Source organism: Schistocerca gregaria, chromosome 5 (genome assembly GCF_023897955.1).
Source record: "Schistocerca gregaria isolate iqSchGreg1 chromosome 5, iqSchGreg1.2, whole genome shotgun sequence".
Taxonomy (NCBI): Eukaryota; Metazoa; Arthropoda; class Insecta; order Orthoptera; family Acrididae; genus Schistocerca; species Schistocerca gregaria.
The window spans coordinates 130,819,502-130,835,960 of NC_064924.1; the positions used below are offsets into that span (position 1 = coordinate 130,819,502).

Consider the following 16,459-nt stretch of genomic DNA (forward strand, 5'->3'; position numbering starts at 1 on the left):
GTGATGCCAATTGAGTAGCTACTCTACCGAACAATAGCGGCTTCGGTCAAGAATACCATCGTAACGACCGGGAGAGTGGTGTGCTGACCCCACGCCCCTTCTACCGGCATCCTCCTCTGAGGATGACACGGCGGTCGGATGGTCCCGGTAGGCCACTCGTGGCCCGAAGACGGAGTTCTTTCTCTTTTCCCGCGCGCCGTTCGAGAGGGGAACGGTAGGGAGACAGCTTGAAGGTGGTTGATTGAACCCTCTGCCAGCCACTTTATTGTGAATAGCTGAGTAATCACGTAGATGTGTCCGATTTGTTCTATTCCTATGTGTGTTTAGTTGTAACAGTCCACCTCCCATTTCCACGTGTGCGTTTATGGAAATATATGCAAGATTTTACCAGATCTGTCCGGCTTCTGGTCTGCAGAATTCCCATTTTGCCTCCTACAATCCTTTAATTAATAATCAGAAATCCCTGCCAGCAGACATGCCGTCCCATGCTGGCCACGGTCAAGACAACAGAAGATTGGCGTCTAAGGTTAAATGTACCAGCTAATTTTAATTTCTACCACCGCTATCGCCACGTTCGTTCTTTTAAAAGAGAACCGACGGAAGCTGCAACGTCTACGAGCGCGAATCAAAAGGTAAGTTACACTAGCTCGCCGCGAGAGCACGCTATGTGTCGTGACCGCAGCCAATGTGTAACACGCGACAGTAACAGTGTCAGCAGTCACGTAGCGTAGTATCCCGTCGTGACATGTGAGCAGAGTGGGGCGTCAACTGAGGTGTACGCAACGATCAGATTCCTATGGGCTAAACGGCTCAACTGGAGGGACATTCATCGTTAAATCACTGCTGTATATGGTGAGCGTGCAATCTCTCACCCAATTATTGTAAAGTGGAGTAAGTAATTTGACACCAGGCGCACGGATCTCACTACCGTTCCACATGTTGAGCGCATGGATGTGATCACTAGATACGATCGGCGCACTGCACTGAAAGAAATTGCCAGCATGCTTAACATATATGCCAGTGTGTTCTCCATTCTTCACCAGCACATTGGACATCGTAAAATGTGTGCCAGTGGATCGCACGGTTCCTCACCGATGGTCACAACGGTCACAGGCATTTTTGGAATGGTATTCTGTGGACGGCAGCGGCTTTCTGCGGCGAATCATCCCGGGGAATGAAACGTGGGTCCACCATTTCACTCCCCCCCCCCCCCCCCCCCAAACAAAGAGAACATCGATAGAACGGGTGCACACATAACCCAACGAAAGAAGCCGAAGGTCCAACCTTGATTTAAGTGGGAGGTACGGCAACATCCTCTGTACAGTCCAAGCCTAGCGCCACCCGACTATCATGCGTTCGCCACAATGAAAGAGGGACTCGGAAGATGATGATTCCGAAACGAGGAGGAGGTGAAAAATGATGTGGAGGTGATTTCTACGCATCCAGCATAGAAAAGTTGGATACCATTTCCGACAGATGTTTACGATCTCTTATGAACTATGTGGAAAAGTGAATTTCACATTGTATCTTGTCATAGTCTGTTGTCTATGTGTATGTGGTTTAATAAATGGCCATCACTTGTAAGTGTATCGTACTTTTTGATTCGCCTTGTTTATCCTGCCTATCAATAAGTATCCCAAATGGTGGAACAACCATACCAAAGACGCCTTACCACAAAATAACGCTTATTCAAAGTGTGGCGAGAAACTCGCTCAGATATAGACAGGAAATCTTACAAAGAGGTTATGAAAATGTCCCACAGAACGGCTGTTAAAGAGAAAGTTGAGATTGGCCTTTATAAATTCATTTAAAATGAAACACAGAAGTAACACTGCTAAAGACTTTAAAACTACGGAGTGCATCAACGATAGGCAAAGTACTGACAATAAATGAATTTTATCCTTAGTGGATGCTGCTGAACACCGTGACTGCTCCTTTATAGGGTGCAGAAAAATTTCCGCTACCAGTCACAATAAAAGGTTATTTGTTTGTCACACGACCGGTTTCGGGCCAAAGCCCATCTTCAGATGTTTATAAATATTATTTCCCAAATCCAATGTGTTGTTTTAAATGCCACCACTTTGGGCACACTACTCTTGGTTGTAAAGGAGAAGCAACTTGTGGGCCACTCATGATGGAGTTGGTTGGACCTCTCCTTCAAAGTGTGTCAGCTGCTCTGGGGATTCGAATGTCAACACAGTGTATTTCACGAGTGCACGTCGTAATAATGAAATATGCAGCTAAACTTTATAAAACTGAAATATGGTCGTGAAAATGATAATACGTGTGTAACTAAGTGGAAAACATCTTACCACAGTGTAACTATAATAATGATGCTTCATGTTTATTGATCTCCAGCATATAAATATGTACATGAATTTATATACACCTGAAGATGGGCGCAAATCCGAAACCAGTCATGTGACAAATAAATAGCCTTTTATTGTGACTGGTAGCGGAAATTTTTCTACATCCAATAAAGTACTGACAGCTTGTAAGCACATGTGAGAAATAGAGTAGGAATATTATAATTGTCTAATGAATGAGTTACCACCACATCCGGAGATAAAGGACCCGATAAGATCTGGACCTGTAAATTAAATCAGCGCAGCAGAGATTAAGCGATAAAGATCCAAAATGAAAAGCAACAAAAGATAGCGGACCAGACCAAATATCAGTCGAAACGCGCTAGCGGATGTACAGGAGATATAAGTTGCAAAACTATTTAACAGTATTCTGAAAAGCGAGAACATACCAAATGCTTGGAGAAGCAGTGTTCTATTCTCTTTCTGCAAAAAGCAAAGAAAACGTATGTGACAATGGAAACTTCAGGGACATAAAGCTCACATCTCATAACCTAAAATCAGGGAAAGACTCTATGAAGACGATTGGTTTGGCTTCACTATAGGAAAAGGGAGCCGCAGATACAATTTACGTAATAACATTAGTGATGGAAAAGTATCGAGACAACACACAAAATCTTTGGTTGGTCTTTATAGACCTATAAAAGACATTTGACGGAGTAGCATGAACAATAATACGGCAAGCTCATCATGTCTCACAGCAAGATACTCGACTTATCATGGACATGGACAACAATGTCCACATTTGAGGCAAATATTCTGCACAAGTATCAAAGCGCTTTGTCGTTAAAGTAGCTGACCATCAGGAAAGTGCTTTAAGTACTTTATTGTTTAAGTCTGTAATTAGCTATCCAACAGCGAAGATCAGTGAGGGTTTAGGCCTCTTAGAGGTTGTCAGGACCAGATCTTTAGCTTACGGCAAATAATGGAGAAGTGTTACGAGTGGAACAGGGAACTCTATCTATGCTTTATAGATCTAGAAAAGGCATATGACTGGATTCCTAGGAGGAAGTTATTGTCTGTTCTACGAGATTATGGAATAGGAGGCAAACTTTTCAAGCAATTGAAGGTCTTTACATAGACAGTCAGGCAGCTGTTAGAGTTGACGGTAAATTGAGTTCATGGTTCAGAGTAGTTTCAGGGGTAAGACAAGGCTGCAACCTGTATCCACTGTTGTTCATAATATTTATGGATCATATGTTGAAAACAATAGACTAGCTGGGTGAGATTAAGACATGTGAACACAAAATAAGCAGTCTCACATATGCGGATGACTGACTTAGTTGTGATGGCAGATTCGATTGAAAGTTTGCAAAGTAATATTTCAGAGCTAGATCAGAAATGTAAGGACTATAGTATGAAGATTAGCATCTACAAAACGAAAGTAATGTCAGTGGCCTGTAAAGGACCTGCAACATGTGGTCGTGCATTATCCTGCTGAAATGTAGGGTTTCACAGGGATCGAATGAAGGGTAGAGCCACGGGTCGTAACACATCTGAAACGTAACGTCCACTGTTCAAAGTGCCGTCAATGCGAACAAGACGTGACCGAGACGTGTGACCAATGGCACCCCATACCATCACGCCGGGTGATACGCCAGTATGGCGATGACGAAAACACGCTTCCAATGTGCGTTCACCGCTATGACGCCAAACACGGATGCGACCATCATGATGCTGTAAACAGAACCTGTATTCATCCGAAAAAATGACGTTCTGTCATTCGTGCACCCAGGTTATCGTCGTCGAGTACACCATTGCAGGCGCTCCTGTCTGTGATGCAGCGTCAAGAGTAACCGCAGCCATGGTCTCCGAGCTGCTAGTCCATGCTGCTGATAACGTCGTCGAACTGTTCGTGCAGATGGTTGTTGTCTTGCAAACGTCCCCATCTGTTGACTCAGGGATCGAGACGTGGCTGCACGATCCGTTACAGCCATGCGGATAAGATGCCTGTCATCTCGACTGCTAGTGATACGAGGTCGTTGGGATCTAGCACGGCGTTCTTTATTGCCCTCCTGAACCCACCGATTCCATATTCTGCTAACAGTTATTGGATCTCGACCAACGCGAGCAGCAATGTCGCGATACGATAAAACGCAATCGCGATAGGCTACAATTCGACGTTTATCAAAGTCGGAAACTTGATGGTACGCATTTCTCCTCCGTACACGAGGCATCACAACAACGTTTCACCAGGCAACGCCGCTCAACTGCTCTTTGTGTATGACAAATCGGTTAGAAACTTTCGTCACGTCAGACCGTTACAGGTGGCGCCACCAGCACTAACCTTGTGTGAATGCTCTGAAAAGTTCATCATTTGCATATCACGGCATGTTTTTCCTGTCGATTAAATTTCGTGTCTGTAGCACGTCAACTTCGTGGTGTAGCAATTTTAATGACCAGTAGTGTACTTGGTGTTTCCTTTTTCTTCCTCGCGGTCGGTTTTAACAGACGAAAGGAAAGTTTATGGCTTATTGGCTTTCGATTAGGATACTAGTATGGAATCTGAAGCTTTGCCTACCCATTTGCAGATTGAAAGAATGCAAAACGCTGTCACTGAAGCTCAGAGAGCCAGCAGCATGAGACATGTGTTATTCCCTGCATACCAATGACTTTAACAATACATTAGGTTCAAGGTCAGAGAGAGAAGGGAAGAGAGAGGGTGACGGTGAGGGGGAGAGAGAGAGAGAGAGAGAGAGAGAGAGAGAGAGAGAGAGAGAGAGAGGGAGAGAGAGAGACCTAGGCAGCGAATTAACCAGTGACGGTCAGAGCAAGTAGGTCATCAAAAAAAGACTACCACTGGCAAAAGGGACATACCTGGCCAAGAGTAGTCTATTAGGATGATAGATAGGCCTTAATTAGAAGAAGAAATTCCCGAGGATGTACGTTTGCAGCACAGCATCGTATGGTAATGAAACATGGACTGTGGGAAAACTGGAGCAGAAGAGAATCGAAGCATTTGAGATGTGGTGGTAGACACGAATGTTGAAAATTAGGTGGACTGATAACGTAAGGGATGAGAACGTTCTGTGCAGAATCAGAGAGGAAAGAAATATGTGGAAAAGACAGAGAAGGAGAAGGGACAGGATGAAGGGATGTTGTTGTGGTCTTCAGTCCTGAGACTGGTTTGATTCAGCTCTCCATGCTACTCTGTCCTGTGCAAGCTCCTTCATCTCCCAGTACCTACTGCAACCTACATCCTTCTGAATCTGCTTAGTGTATTCATCTCTTGGTGTCCTCTACAATTTTTGCCCTCCGCGCTGCCCTCCAATACTAATTTGGTGATCCCTTGATGCCTCAGAACATGTCCTACCAACCGATCGCTTCTTCTAGTCAAGTTGTGCCACAAATTTCTCTTCTCCTCAGTTCTATTCAATACCTCCTCATTAGTTGTGTGATCTACCCATCTAATCTTCAGCATTCTTCTGTAGCACCACATTTCGAAAAATTCTATTCTCTTCTTATCCAAACTATTTATCGTCCATGTTTCACTTCCATACGTGGCTAAACTCGATACAAATACTTTCAGAAGCGACTTCCTGACATTTAAATCTATACTCGATGTTAACAAATTTCTCTTCTTCAGAAACGCTTTTCTTGCCATTGCCAGTCTACATTTTATATCTTCTCTACTTCGACCATCATAAATTATGTTGCTCCCCAAATAGCAAAACTCCTTTACTACTTTAAGCGTCACTCGATTTCATTCGACTACATTCCATTATCCTCGTTTTGCTTTTGTTGATCTTCATCTTATATCCTCCTTTCAAGACACTGTCTATTCCGTTGAGCAGCTCTTCCAGGTCCGTCCGCACCTCGTGGACGTGCGGTAGCGTTCTCGCTTCCCACGCCGGGTTCCCGGGTTCGATTCCCGGCGGGGTCACGGACTTTCTCTGCCTAGTGATGACTGGGTGTTGTGTGATGTCCTTAGGTTAGTTAGGTTTAAGTAGTTCTAAGTTCAAGGGGGCTGATGACCATAGATGTTAAGTCCCGTAGTGCTCAGAGCCATTTGAACCATTTTTTTCTTCCAGGTCCTTTGCTGTCTCTGACAATGTCATCGGCAAACATCAAAGTTTTTAATTTTTAATTCCTACTCCGAATTTTTCTTTTGTTTCCTTTACTGTTTGCTCAGTGTACAGATTGAATAACATCGGGGAGAGGCTACAACCCTGTCTCACTCCCTTCCCAACCACTGCTTCCTTTTCATACCCCTCGACTCTTATAACTGCCATCTGCTTTCTGTAGAAATTGTAAATAGCCTTTCGCTCCCTGTATTTTACCCCTGCCACCTTCAGAATTTGAAAGAGGGTATTCCAGTCAACATTATCAGAAACTTTCTCTAAGTCTACAAATGCTAGAAACGTAGGATTTCCTTTCCTTAATCTTTCTTCTAAGATAAGTTGTAGGGTCACGTGTTCCAACATTTCTACGGAATCCAAACCCGAGGTCGGCTTGTTTTTCCATATCTGTTATCAGGGACTGACTTCCATGTTACTAGAGGGAGCTGTAGAGGGTAAGAATGGTAGAGGAAGACAGAGATTGGAATACATACAGCAAATAATTGAGGACGTAGGTTGCAAGTGCTACTTTGAAGTAAAGATAGGGTCACAGGAGAGGTATCCGTGGCGGGCCGCATCAACCCAGTCAGAAGACTGCCGACTCAAAAAAGAAGAAGCAGAGTAGAGCTGTCGTAGCGTGGAAGCAGTGAGTGCGAGGCGCTAGAGAGCGGAGCGGACTCACGTGCAGGTGCATCATCTCGAAGGCGACGAGCGCGTAGTTGAGGAAGAGGTTGTTGCCGCGGATGACGGCCAGGTTGGGGAAGAGCGCGGCGAGCGAGCGCAGCCCGTCGACGCGGTACAGCAGCAGGTAGTCGGTGATCTCGCGCAGCTCGGGGAACGACACGCCCTCCCAGCTCTCCTCGTCGGCGCCGTCGATCAGCACGATCTGCACGAAGCCCTCCACCACGGCGCAGCCGCGCAGCCGCTCCAGGCCCTCCACCGAGTTGCGCACGTCCACCGACTGGCACACTGCAACACGGCACAGGATTCTTCGCAACCAGATCCGGGGCTTCAGAACCAGTGTCCTGAAAGTGCAACACATTCACAAAAATGACACACATCAGTGGACAGACCAATAGTTTCGATTCGTAATGCGCGCCGTGGCATAGTTCCAGATTTTGAAATACACACCTGGAAATTGAAATAAGAACACCGTGAATTCATTGTCCCAGAAAGGGGAAACTTTATTGACACATTCCTGGGGTCAGATACATCACGTGATCACACTGACAGAACCACAGGCACATAGACACAGGCAACAGAGCATGCACAATGTCGGCACTAGTATAGTGTGTATCCACCTTTCGCAGCAATGCAGGCTGCTATTCTCCCATGGAGACGATCGTAGAGATGCCGGATGTAGTCCTGTGGAACGGCTTGCCATGCCATTTCCACCTGGCGCCTCAGTTGGACCAGCGTTCGTGCTGGACGTGCAGACCGCGTGAGACGACGCTTCATCCAGTCCCAAACATGCTCAATGGGGGACCGATCCGGAGATCTTGCTGGCCAGGGTAGTTGACTTACACCTTCTAGAGCACGTTGGGTGGCACGGGATACATGCGGACGTGCAAGTTCCCTTGCCGGTCTAGGAATGGTAGTACGATGGGTTCGATGACGGTTTGGATGTATCGTGCACTATTCAGTGTCCCCTCGACGATCACCAGAGGTGTACGGCCAGTGTAGGCGATCGCTACCCACACCATGATGCCGGGTGTTGGCCCTGTGTGCCTCGGTCGTATGCAGTCCTGATTGTGGCGCTCACCTGCACGGCCCCAAACACGCATACGACCATCACTGGCACCAAGGTAGAAGCGACTCTCATCGCTGAAGACGACACGTCTCCATTCGTCCCTCCATTCACGCCTGTCACGACACCACTGGAGGCGGGCTGCACGATGTTGGGGCGTGAGCGGAAGACGGCCTAACGGTGTGCGGGACCGTAGCCCAGCTTCATGGAGACGGTTGCGAATGGTCCTCATCGATACCCCATGAGCAACAGTGTCCCTAATTTGCTGGGAAGTGGCGGTGCGGTCCCCTACGGCACTGCGTAGGATCCTACGGTCTTGGCGTGCATCCGTGCGTCGCTGCGGTCCGGTCCCAGGTCGACGGGCACGTGCACCTTCCGCCGACCACTGGCGACAACATCGATATACTGTGGAGACCTCACGCCCCACGTGTTGAGCAATTCGGCGGTACGTCCACCCGGCCTCCCGCATGCCCACTATACGCCCTCGCTCAAAGTCCCTCAGCTGCACATACGGTTCACGTCCACGCTGTCGCGGCATGCTACCAGTGTTAAAGACTGCGATGAAGCTCCGTATGCCACGGCAAACTGGCTGACACTGACGGCGGTGATGCACAAATGCTGCGCAGCTAGCGCCATTCGAAGGCCAACACCGCGGTTCCTGGTGTGTCCGCTGTGCCGTGCGTGTGATCATTGCTTGTACAGCCCTCTCGCAGTGTCCGGAGCAAGTATGGTGGGTCTGAGACACCGGTGTCAATGTGTTCTTTTTTCCATTTCCAGAAGTGTATATGTCTGTATGGTGTCTCCAGGGGTTACAGTCTTCTTAAATTCTCATACTCCATTCCCATATCAACTCATGTATTTTATTCATACTTTTATTTTTCAGTAAGATTTGGAGCATGCGATTGGATGACACCGATAGTAAAAACATTCGAAACACAGATATTCCGAATATTACGAGCATCGTGCAAAGGCAGCTTTGCCACAGTGACATTTCTTCGCACGAATCTCACCCCGGAAAGAAACGTCTTACACAATGGCGAAGATTTCGCGCCTTTGAAATAATTTCGAAGCGTACCATGTATAACGAATCACTTTTCCGAAAAGCGGCGCTTGTAATTATTAATTAATTAAGACACACTACTGGAATTTCACCGAAAACAATTTCAAATCATTTTCTCATATTCATGCACCTGACATACAATTAGCAGACGAATGAGAACTACGTTATCGCTATGTACACTGGAAAACACTCGTGTAGTAATCTTCTTGAGTCATGGGTACGACAAATGAGAAAGAGTAATAAAAGTAACAATCAGGTTTCGAACAAGGGGCGAAAAATTAAGAAACCGCGACGCTAATCACTGTGCCACCATTTCTTCTGAGGATACCGCGAGATAAAAGGCACGTAACGTATCTGGAAAAGCCTCCAAAAACTTGAACCGTCGTTTTTTCATTGACGGCCGAGTATCTGCGAATAATCTGAGACACATGTTCGCTTTTTTTGACCCCTCTTCCCCTGAGTGAAGTTTCTGGAAAGTCGTGTTACGACACTTGCCGTATTGTTGTCATCAGTGTTATCGCGACGAATTAGTTCGCGCCTCCAAGTAGGCAACTAGATGACCAGATGTCCAAAGTACGCTGCTTTCGGTGTGCGTTCCCAGGCAGCAGCAGCGACTGCAAAATGAATGGCACACACTTATTCACATACGGGGTCCATCCTGATCATGTGCAATTTAAGTTAAAAACTTGAAGGAGATGCTGTACTCACTGCTGCGTGTCTATTTTCTGTACACCACGTAGGTTTCACGTAATTATCTCCTGGAGCCCCGGTGGTATTTATGAATAACCCTGTCTCTCGATAGTTTTGTTTAGTGATTTATTTAACATGGCAAGATTACGTCTATCACAATGTTCTTACATCCAACCGTGCATTCGACATACACTCATCCTCATAAATTAAGGATAATTGCAGAAGGGGGCGCCACAGAAATAGGCACTACATAAAGCTCGCGCTAACAGCATAGGCACATAGGGAACACACACGACACAGATCTGTAAGTCCATCGTATTGGTGATAAGTCGAGAAAACCATCCCGAAACACATGTGCTAAAAAACGCCACTGTTTCCTGCGCGTATACCCCGACACCAATATGGGATATGATTACCATGCACACGTACAACGGGTTGGTATACTCTCGATCAGCTGGTGGAGCAGCTGCTGGGGTATAGCCTCCCATTCTTGCACCAGTGCCTGTCGGAAAGTGTCGTAGGGTTTTGAAGACGTGCAGCGATACGTCGACCGAATAGGCAGGCCACTGCATTCGCCTGATATCTTCTGTTTCAAGGTACTCCTCCGCAGTGGCATCTCGGTGGGGCTGTGCGCTACCATCCATTAGGGGGAATGTGGGACCCATTGCACCCCTGAAGAGACGGACATACTGATGCAAAATGACATCCTGATACACCTGACCTGTTACAGTCCATCTGTCAAAGACATGCAGGGGTTTACGTGCACCAATCATAATCCCACCCCACACCATCAAACCACGAACTCCATACAGGTCCCTTTCAAGAACATTAAGAGGTTGGTTCACGCCAGATGAAAACTCAGCGAGAATCACTCTTTAGGCTACACCTAAACATAACCTGGGATCACTGATCCAATGACCATGTACTGTGTTCTTGACACCAGGCTTTACGGGCTCTCCTGTGACCAGGGGTCGTCAGTGAAATGCACCTTGCAGGTCTCTGGGCGAATAAACCACGACTGCTCAGTTGTCTGTAGACTGTGTGTGGAGACAACTGTTCCGGTGGCTGCGGTAACGTCCCGAGCTTGGCCACCTGCAGTACTCCGTGGCCGTCTGCTGGGTCTGATGGTGAGATATCGACCCTCTTGTGGTGTTGTGCACTGTGGACGTCCCGTACTGTAGCGCCTGGACACGTTTCCTATTTGCTGGAATCGTTGCTATAATCGTGAGATCACACTTTGTGGCACACGGACGGCCCGTGCTACGACCTGCTGTGTTCCACCAGCCTCCAGTCGCCCTAGTATTCTACCCCCCATAACGTCATTAATGTGTGTTCTTTGAGCCATTTTCAACACACAATCACCACTAGCACGTCTGGAAACGTCTGCACACTTACTCGCTCCACCGTACTCTGACATGCACCAACACACCTCTGCGTATGTGGACTGCTACCAGCGCCACCGTGCGACGACCGCAGGTCAATTGCACCTCATGGTCATATTCCGAGTGATTTAAACCCGCAAACCACCCACCAGAGCGTTGTTTCACCATGAACCAGTATTATCCTTAATTTATGAGCATGAATGTATTTTACATTACAGCCATTGTGATTATCTATTATGAGTTACATCTAACACACAACGTAAGAGTCAGAAAACTTCTATAGTGCAGAAAAAACATAGTTCACATTCGTTCATGAGAAGTGCACCAATGTGCGACTGTTTTCTGGTCACTGTGAAATGTATGTGACGGTGTGGTCATTCAGTGACTGTAGAAGGATACAAGGTGACACGGACAAAATTTGTTTGGTATGTCGAGTGGCAGCATGCTTTAAACGTGGCGTAATGCAGGGTGACGAGCACGTAACTTAGGGAAGGCGGATGGTCGACATCAGTTTATTGGGGGACCTCTATGAATGTGCAGCTCGTCCGCGTACAGAACACGTGTGCGACCCATTCTTGAGCACTGGTCGTGCTGTGTACCTCCTACACGACAGCAACCTGCAACACACACACGCCACGTGGGTGGCCATGCTGCAGGCACCCCTTGCCGCAGAAAGGCCATACCACCTGACAGCAAAGTACCTTCACTGGCCCTGAGTGTTTGTCAGTGTTACATACCACAACATCAACACACCGATTTTTTGTCCACCGAGTCTCTAGTAACTGATAACAGAATGCGCTCCACGACCGCGGCACTACTTTCCTAAAGCTGTCGGCACACGGACGTGCTGTCGAACGTGAACGTTGAACGTGCTGAGTTCAACGTGCTGGTGAACGTTCACAAACGATGCCACTTGTGCACACGGTACGTGGGCCCTAATGTGGTACACGCGATCACAACGCACTCCAGCGGCAGTTGCGGTATGTTTCTAGTTCGTAAATCACACTGTTTGCTAAACTGGCGCACGTAAAATTCCCACTCTAGCTCTATTAAAGCGCACATTTCCTCCATTGCCCATATGCTAGTCACGTTGTTCTATATGTAATACACACAAATAAAAACTTCAATATCCGTGTTTTAAGAAGAAAAGGACAAAAGGACAGTTCCACTCCCAATTAATGAGCGCACAGGCTATCAAACGTTCCATTGCAAAACAGTGCGATACAAATTTGCAATAGTTCTCCACATAAGATAAACATTATTTCATCATTCCCACATTATAGTAAAATCCCAAGGTCATCCTTACTTGATCACTGTTCCTACCTAGTAGCAGAATCTTTGCAACATGTGAATAATGAAACGCAAAAGAAAAAGGAGAAAAATATCTTTATACAAGTAGCGCAGGCTGTCCTGTAGATTAAGCCAGTCGAACAAACTCACTGCTCAAAAAAAGCTGAACTTGCATTTAAATAACATCAAATATTATAGTATATACTTACATTAAACTAATAATAAAGCATCACAACCAATTAAAAGCGCGAATGTTAGGGAAAAAATTTTTGGACGGGGGCAGAGGCGAACCACCATCATCTTACTAAGCTTGTGCAGGAATCAGTTATGCTACTCAATACGCTTTTTTTTATCTCATTTTGTTCGGTTTCATTCGTTGCATCTGCTCGGGGCGGCCGTCGTAAAACATCCGTTTGAGTCCGTTGTTGATCGATTAACTCAGTTTTTTTTTTTATTACAGAGAGCAGCTAACCCTCTGACCGAACACGCTGAGCTACCGTGTCGGCAAATACGCTGACCCGACAACACATACATTGCACTCAATATTAGCATTTTGCAACTTGCTGAAATATTTAATCGTAGCTATGTTACTAACTGAAATTTAATTATAACAAATTGTACAAAGAACAATGCGTTTTCGGTGGATCCTCAGTGTGTGGTTGCCTTCAAATTTCATAGTTTCACAATACGCAAATTACAATAATTCTTTGGCCACAAATATGACGTTTCACGTGCAACGAATCACACAGTTAACTACGTGTTTTCGAGTGAGTCTCAATTTTCGGGTGCTCAGAAACGGCATATTTACGGAAAGGCTTGAAATGAATGCCAATATGGCGCCTCACAACTCTATGCTGAAGGGAGATGGCGTGCATGTGACGTAGGTGGCGTTGTGCCATCTGATTGGTCAACGCTCAGACGCACGCCCAGAATTTCAGACATGCGAGATATTGCTCTGCACGTTCGGAAAGGCTCCCGAACGTGCTATTCTACGCTATGACGTCAGAAACTCGCGACGCTCAACGCTCGGGTGCACGGGCCGTGTGCCGAAGGCTTAAGATGCGTCACATGCCCGCCAGCAGCTCGCGCAGTATCCGTGCGCCGAGACAGTATTGAGGCCGGCCGTCAACCACGCATCCGCAGTGCAACTTCAGCTTTCCAACCAGTTACTCCTTCTAGGCCTAGCCAAGGCGCAAGCAGCATCCGCAGCCGATCACAGTCTCACTAAGGACTCATCGTCGGACAGTTGTGCAGTTTTGACTCCTAATCCATATCGAGCTTCGGACAGAGACTTCAACCTCTGAACATTCAAAGCGACCGAGTGGTTAGCACATCGGACTCGCATTTGGGAGGACGACGGTTCAAACCCGCGTCCGGCCATCCTGATTAGGTTTCCCGTGATTTCGCTTCCGGCAAATGCCGGGATGATTCCTTTCAAAGGGCGCGGCCGACTTCCTTCCCCATCCTTCCCTAATCCGATGGGACCAACATCCTAGCTGTTTGGTGCTGTCCCCCGTGTCAACCAACCTACTATTCTGACTCTAGACTGGAAATTTTATTACCAGTAGTCATTTTCATCTTCCTTGTACGTAACTCAGCACTCCACGAAGGAGACTTACGTTCTCCAATATTCTAAAAAAACCACTGTTTACATGGCCCAGTGATCCCATTGCACCTTCACCAGAGAACGACATACTAGAGATCACGTGTTTGAGAACCCAACCAGATTAGAGTCAAGGAAGACATCGATGCAATTTCAAGCGTGCTACTCAGTTTTTCAGCAGCAGATCCGATCAACACGTGAGTATAATGGAAATTTTTACTATTCAAAACAATCCTGATCGCAATTTATTTATTACGGTGACCGGTTTCGACAAATACTGTGGTCATCTTCAGACCAGTGAGTAAGAACCTCCTTCTGTTGGAGAATCACTTGAGTTGTGATTCTCCAGCAGAAGGAGGTTCTTACTCACTGATCTGAAGATGACCACAGTAGTTGTCGAAACCGGTCACCGTAATAAATAAATTGTGATCAAGATTGTTTTTAACAGTAAATATTTGTAACACATTGATCACTGTCACCCCCATAATGTATTCAACAGTAATATAATGGAAATACTCCGTGTGCTCAAACGGGAATCCCAGGAGTCGTAAATACATTCTTTTCGCGAAACACTACTGATTTTGGGGAGAGAACCAAACAGCGATATTTTCGGTCACATCTGATCAGGGAAGGATGGGGAAGGAAGTCGGCCGTGCCCTTTGAAAGGAACCGTCACGCCATTCACCTGAAGCGATACAGGGAAATCACGGAAAGCTTAAATCATGACGGCTGCAGGCGTGTTCGAACCGTCCTCCTGCCGAATGGGAGTCCAGTCGGCTAACCACTGCGCCACTTCGTTTGGCCACCGAAACACTGCTGAACAACGTAATGCTTGTCAGTTTTCGTCTCGGGATCATCGCTAAATGTTTGTTTAATGGCTTTTCTGATGTGTCACCAGCTCGAGTGGATGGAATTTTCAAAGTTCCACCGTCTAGTGGGCTGATAATAATTTTCCTAGCGTCTCTCCAGCGTGAATGGCCGTCGCTGTCAACGATACAACCTTGATTGCTGATGGCGGACTGTTTAACGACTTTCCTGGCGGCGCAGCGTTACTGGCAGGCATTGCCAAAAACATTCTCCCTGAAGTCCTATACCAGCAATGGCGGGTGAACGTTTGAGACCAAGAACAAAAATTCTCTCCTCCGAATATTCTCGATTCCCGTTCTGTGTGTGATGAGCCGTCGATGATACAACGAACAGAAAACGTGTCATTAATAAGCGTTGAAGTCGTAGCAAATCAAATGTTTTTCGGAAGGCTAGAAATAACGCATCTGATGTCATGTCAGAAAAGAGCAATTAGGTTCTCGGATGACCGATGTTTTCGGAATTCATGCACCAATGAATTAACGAAAATCGGCAACAACGTGTACAGATTGGGCAGGATGAGTTGTCGGTACTCTGGACAGCTGGTGGTAACAGCCGTCTACATTTGTATTTGGAGAGACATCGTCCGATAAGGGAGGCTTTTTCGTTTGATAGTACAGTTAAAAGATCACCGAACGCTGACAACTCCACATCGGACGCCTTTCAAATGTTTTTAGATTATGTGTGTAGTTACACTGGCGATACGAAAGATTTTAGGGAGAAGGTTTTAATGTGCTGCTGGGTGACTGGCTCACCCAGTTTTTAGGTAAGAGGTCCGCCAGTCACGATTACCTCCTTGTTTCACTTCGGTATCTGTCCTCTTTTCCTTGTGTTTCCTTTCCTTTTTTAGTGTGTTTCTTCTCCTCTTGTTTTGCCTCTGTATGTGCGCATTTGGAACTACGTCAGGCCTGTGTCTTTTAGCCGTTCTCCTTGTTCGGCGTCCGTCTTCGTCCCTTCACCGCCTATGTTCCTGTTTCTATGCGCTTGGGCGCTGATGACCACGCTGTTTAGCGCCCGTAAACCTCAAACACACACACACACACACACACACACACACACACACACGAAAGAGTCTGCCATCAAGAAATTGTCAGTTTGGTACTGCACGTTGCATGCAAATGCGGCCACTTTGGACGCATTTTAATAATAACTCTCCTTATGCCTTGACCACACTTCTATTTTTTCTCACAATCTTATGCTTTTCGATTTTCCGTCATTTTCAGAGATTACAAAATACAACACAAAATGGGTATCAGAAGATATGAAAAATGATACATTTCACCCTAGATAAATATATATTGTACAACGACTAGAAATTGGCTTCCTAGCTTACCAGTGATATGTTAGTCATAAATGGGAATGCGGTGGCGGCCTGACGCACTATTTCAATCTGCCAGGAAGT

At 46.4% G+C, this 16,459-nt stretch overlaps 1 protein-coding gene across 1 annotated transcript in view; it reads right to left on the reverse strand.

Moving 5' to 3' along the window:
- The window catches only part of LOC126272079 (insulin receptor), a 595,694-nt gene that overhangs the window by 260,411 nt on the left and 318,824 nt on the right, over positions 1-16,459 (reverse strand). Inside the window, exon 2 of the mRNA XM_049974641.1 lies at positions 7,104-7,390. Coding sequence (XP_049830598.1) covers positions 7,104-7,390 — 287 coding nt within the window. The remainder of the gene's footprint in view (positions 1-7,103; positions 7,391-16,459) is intronic.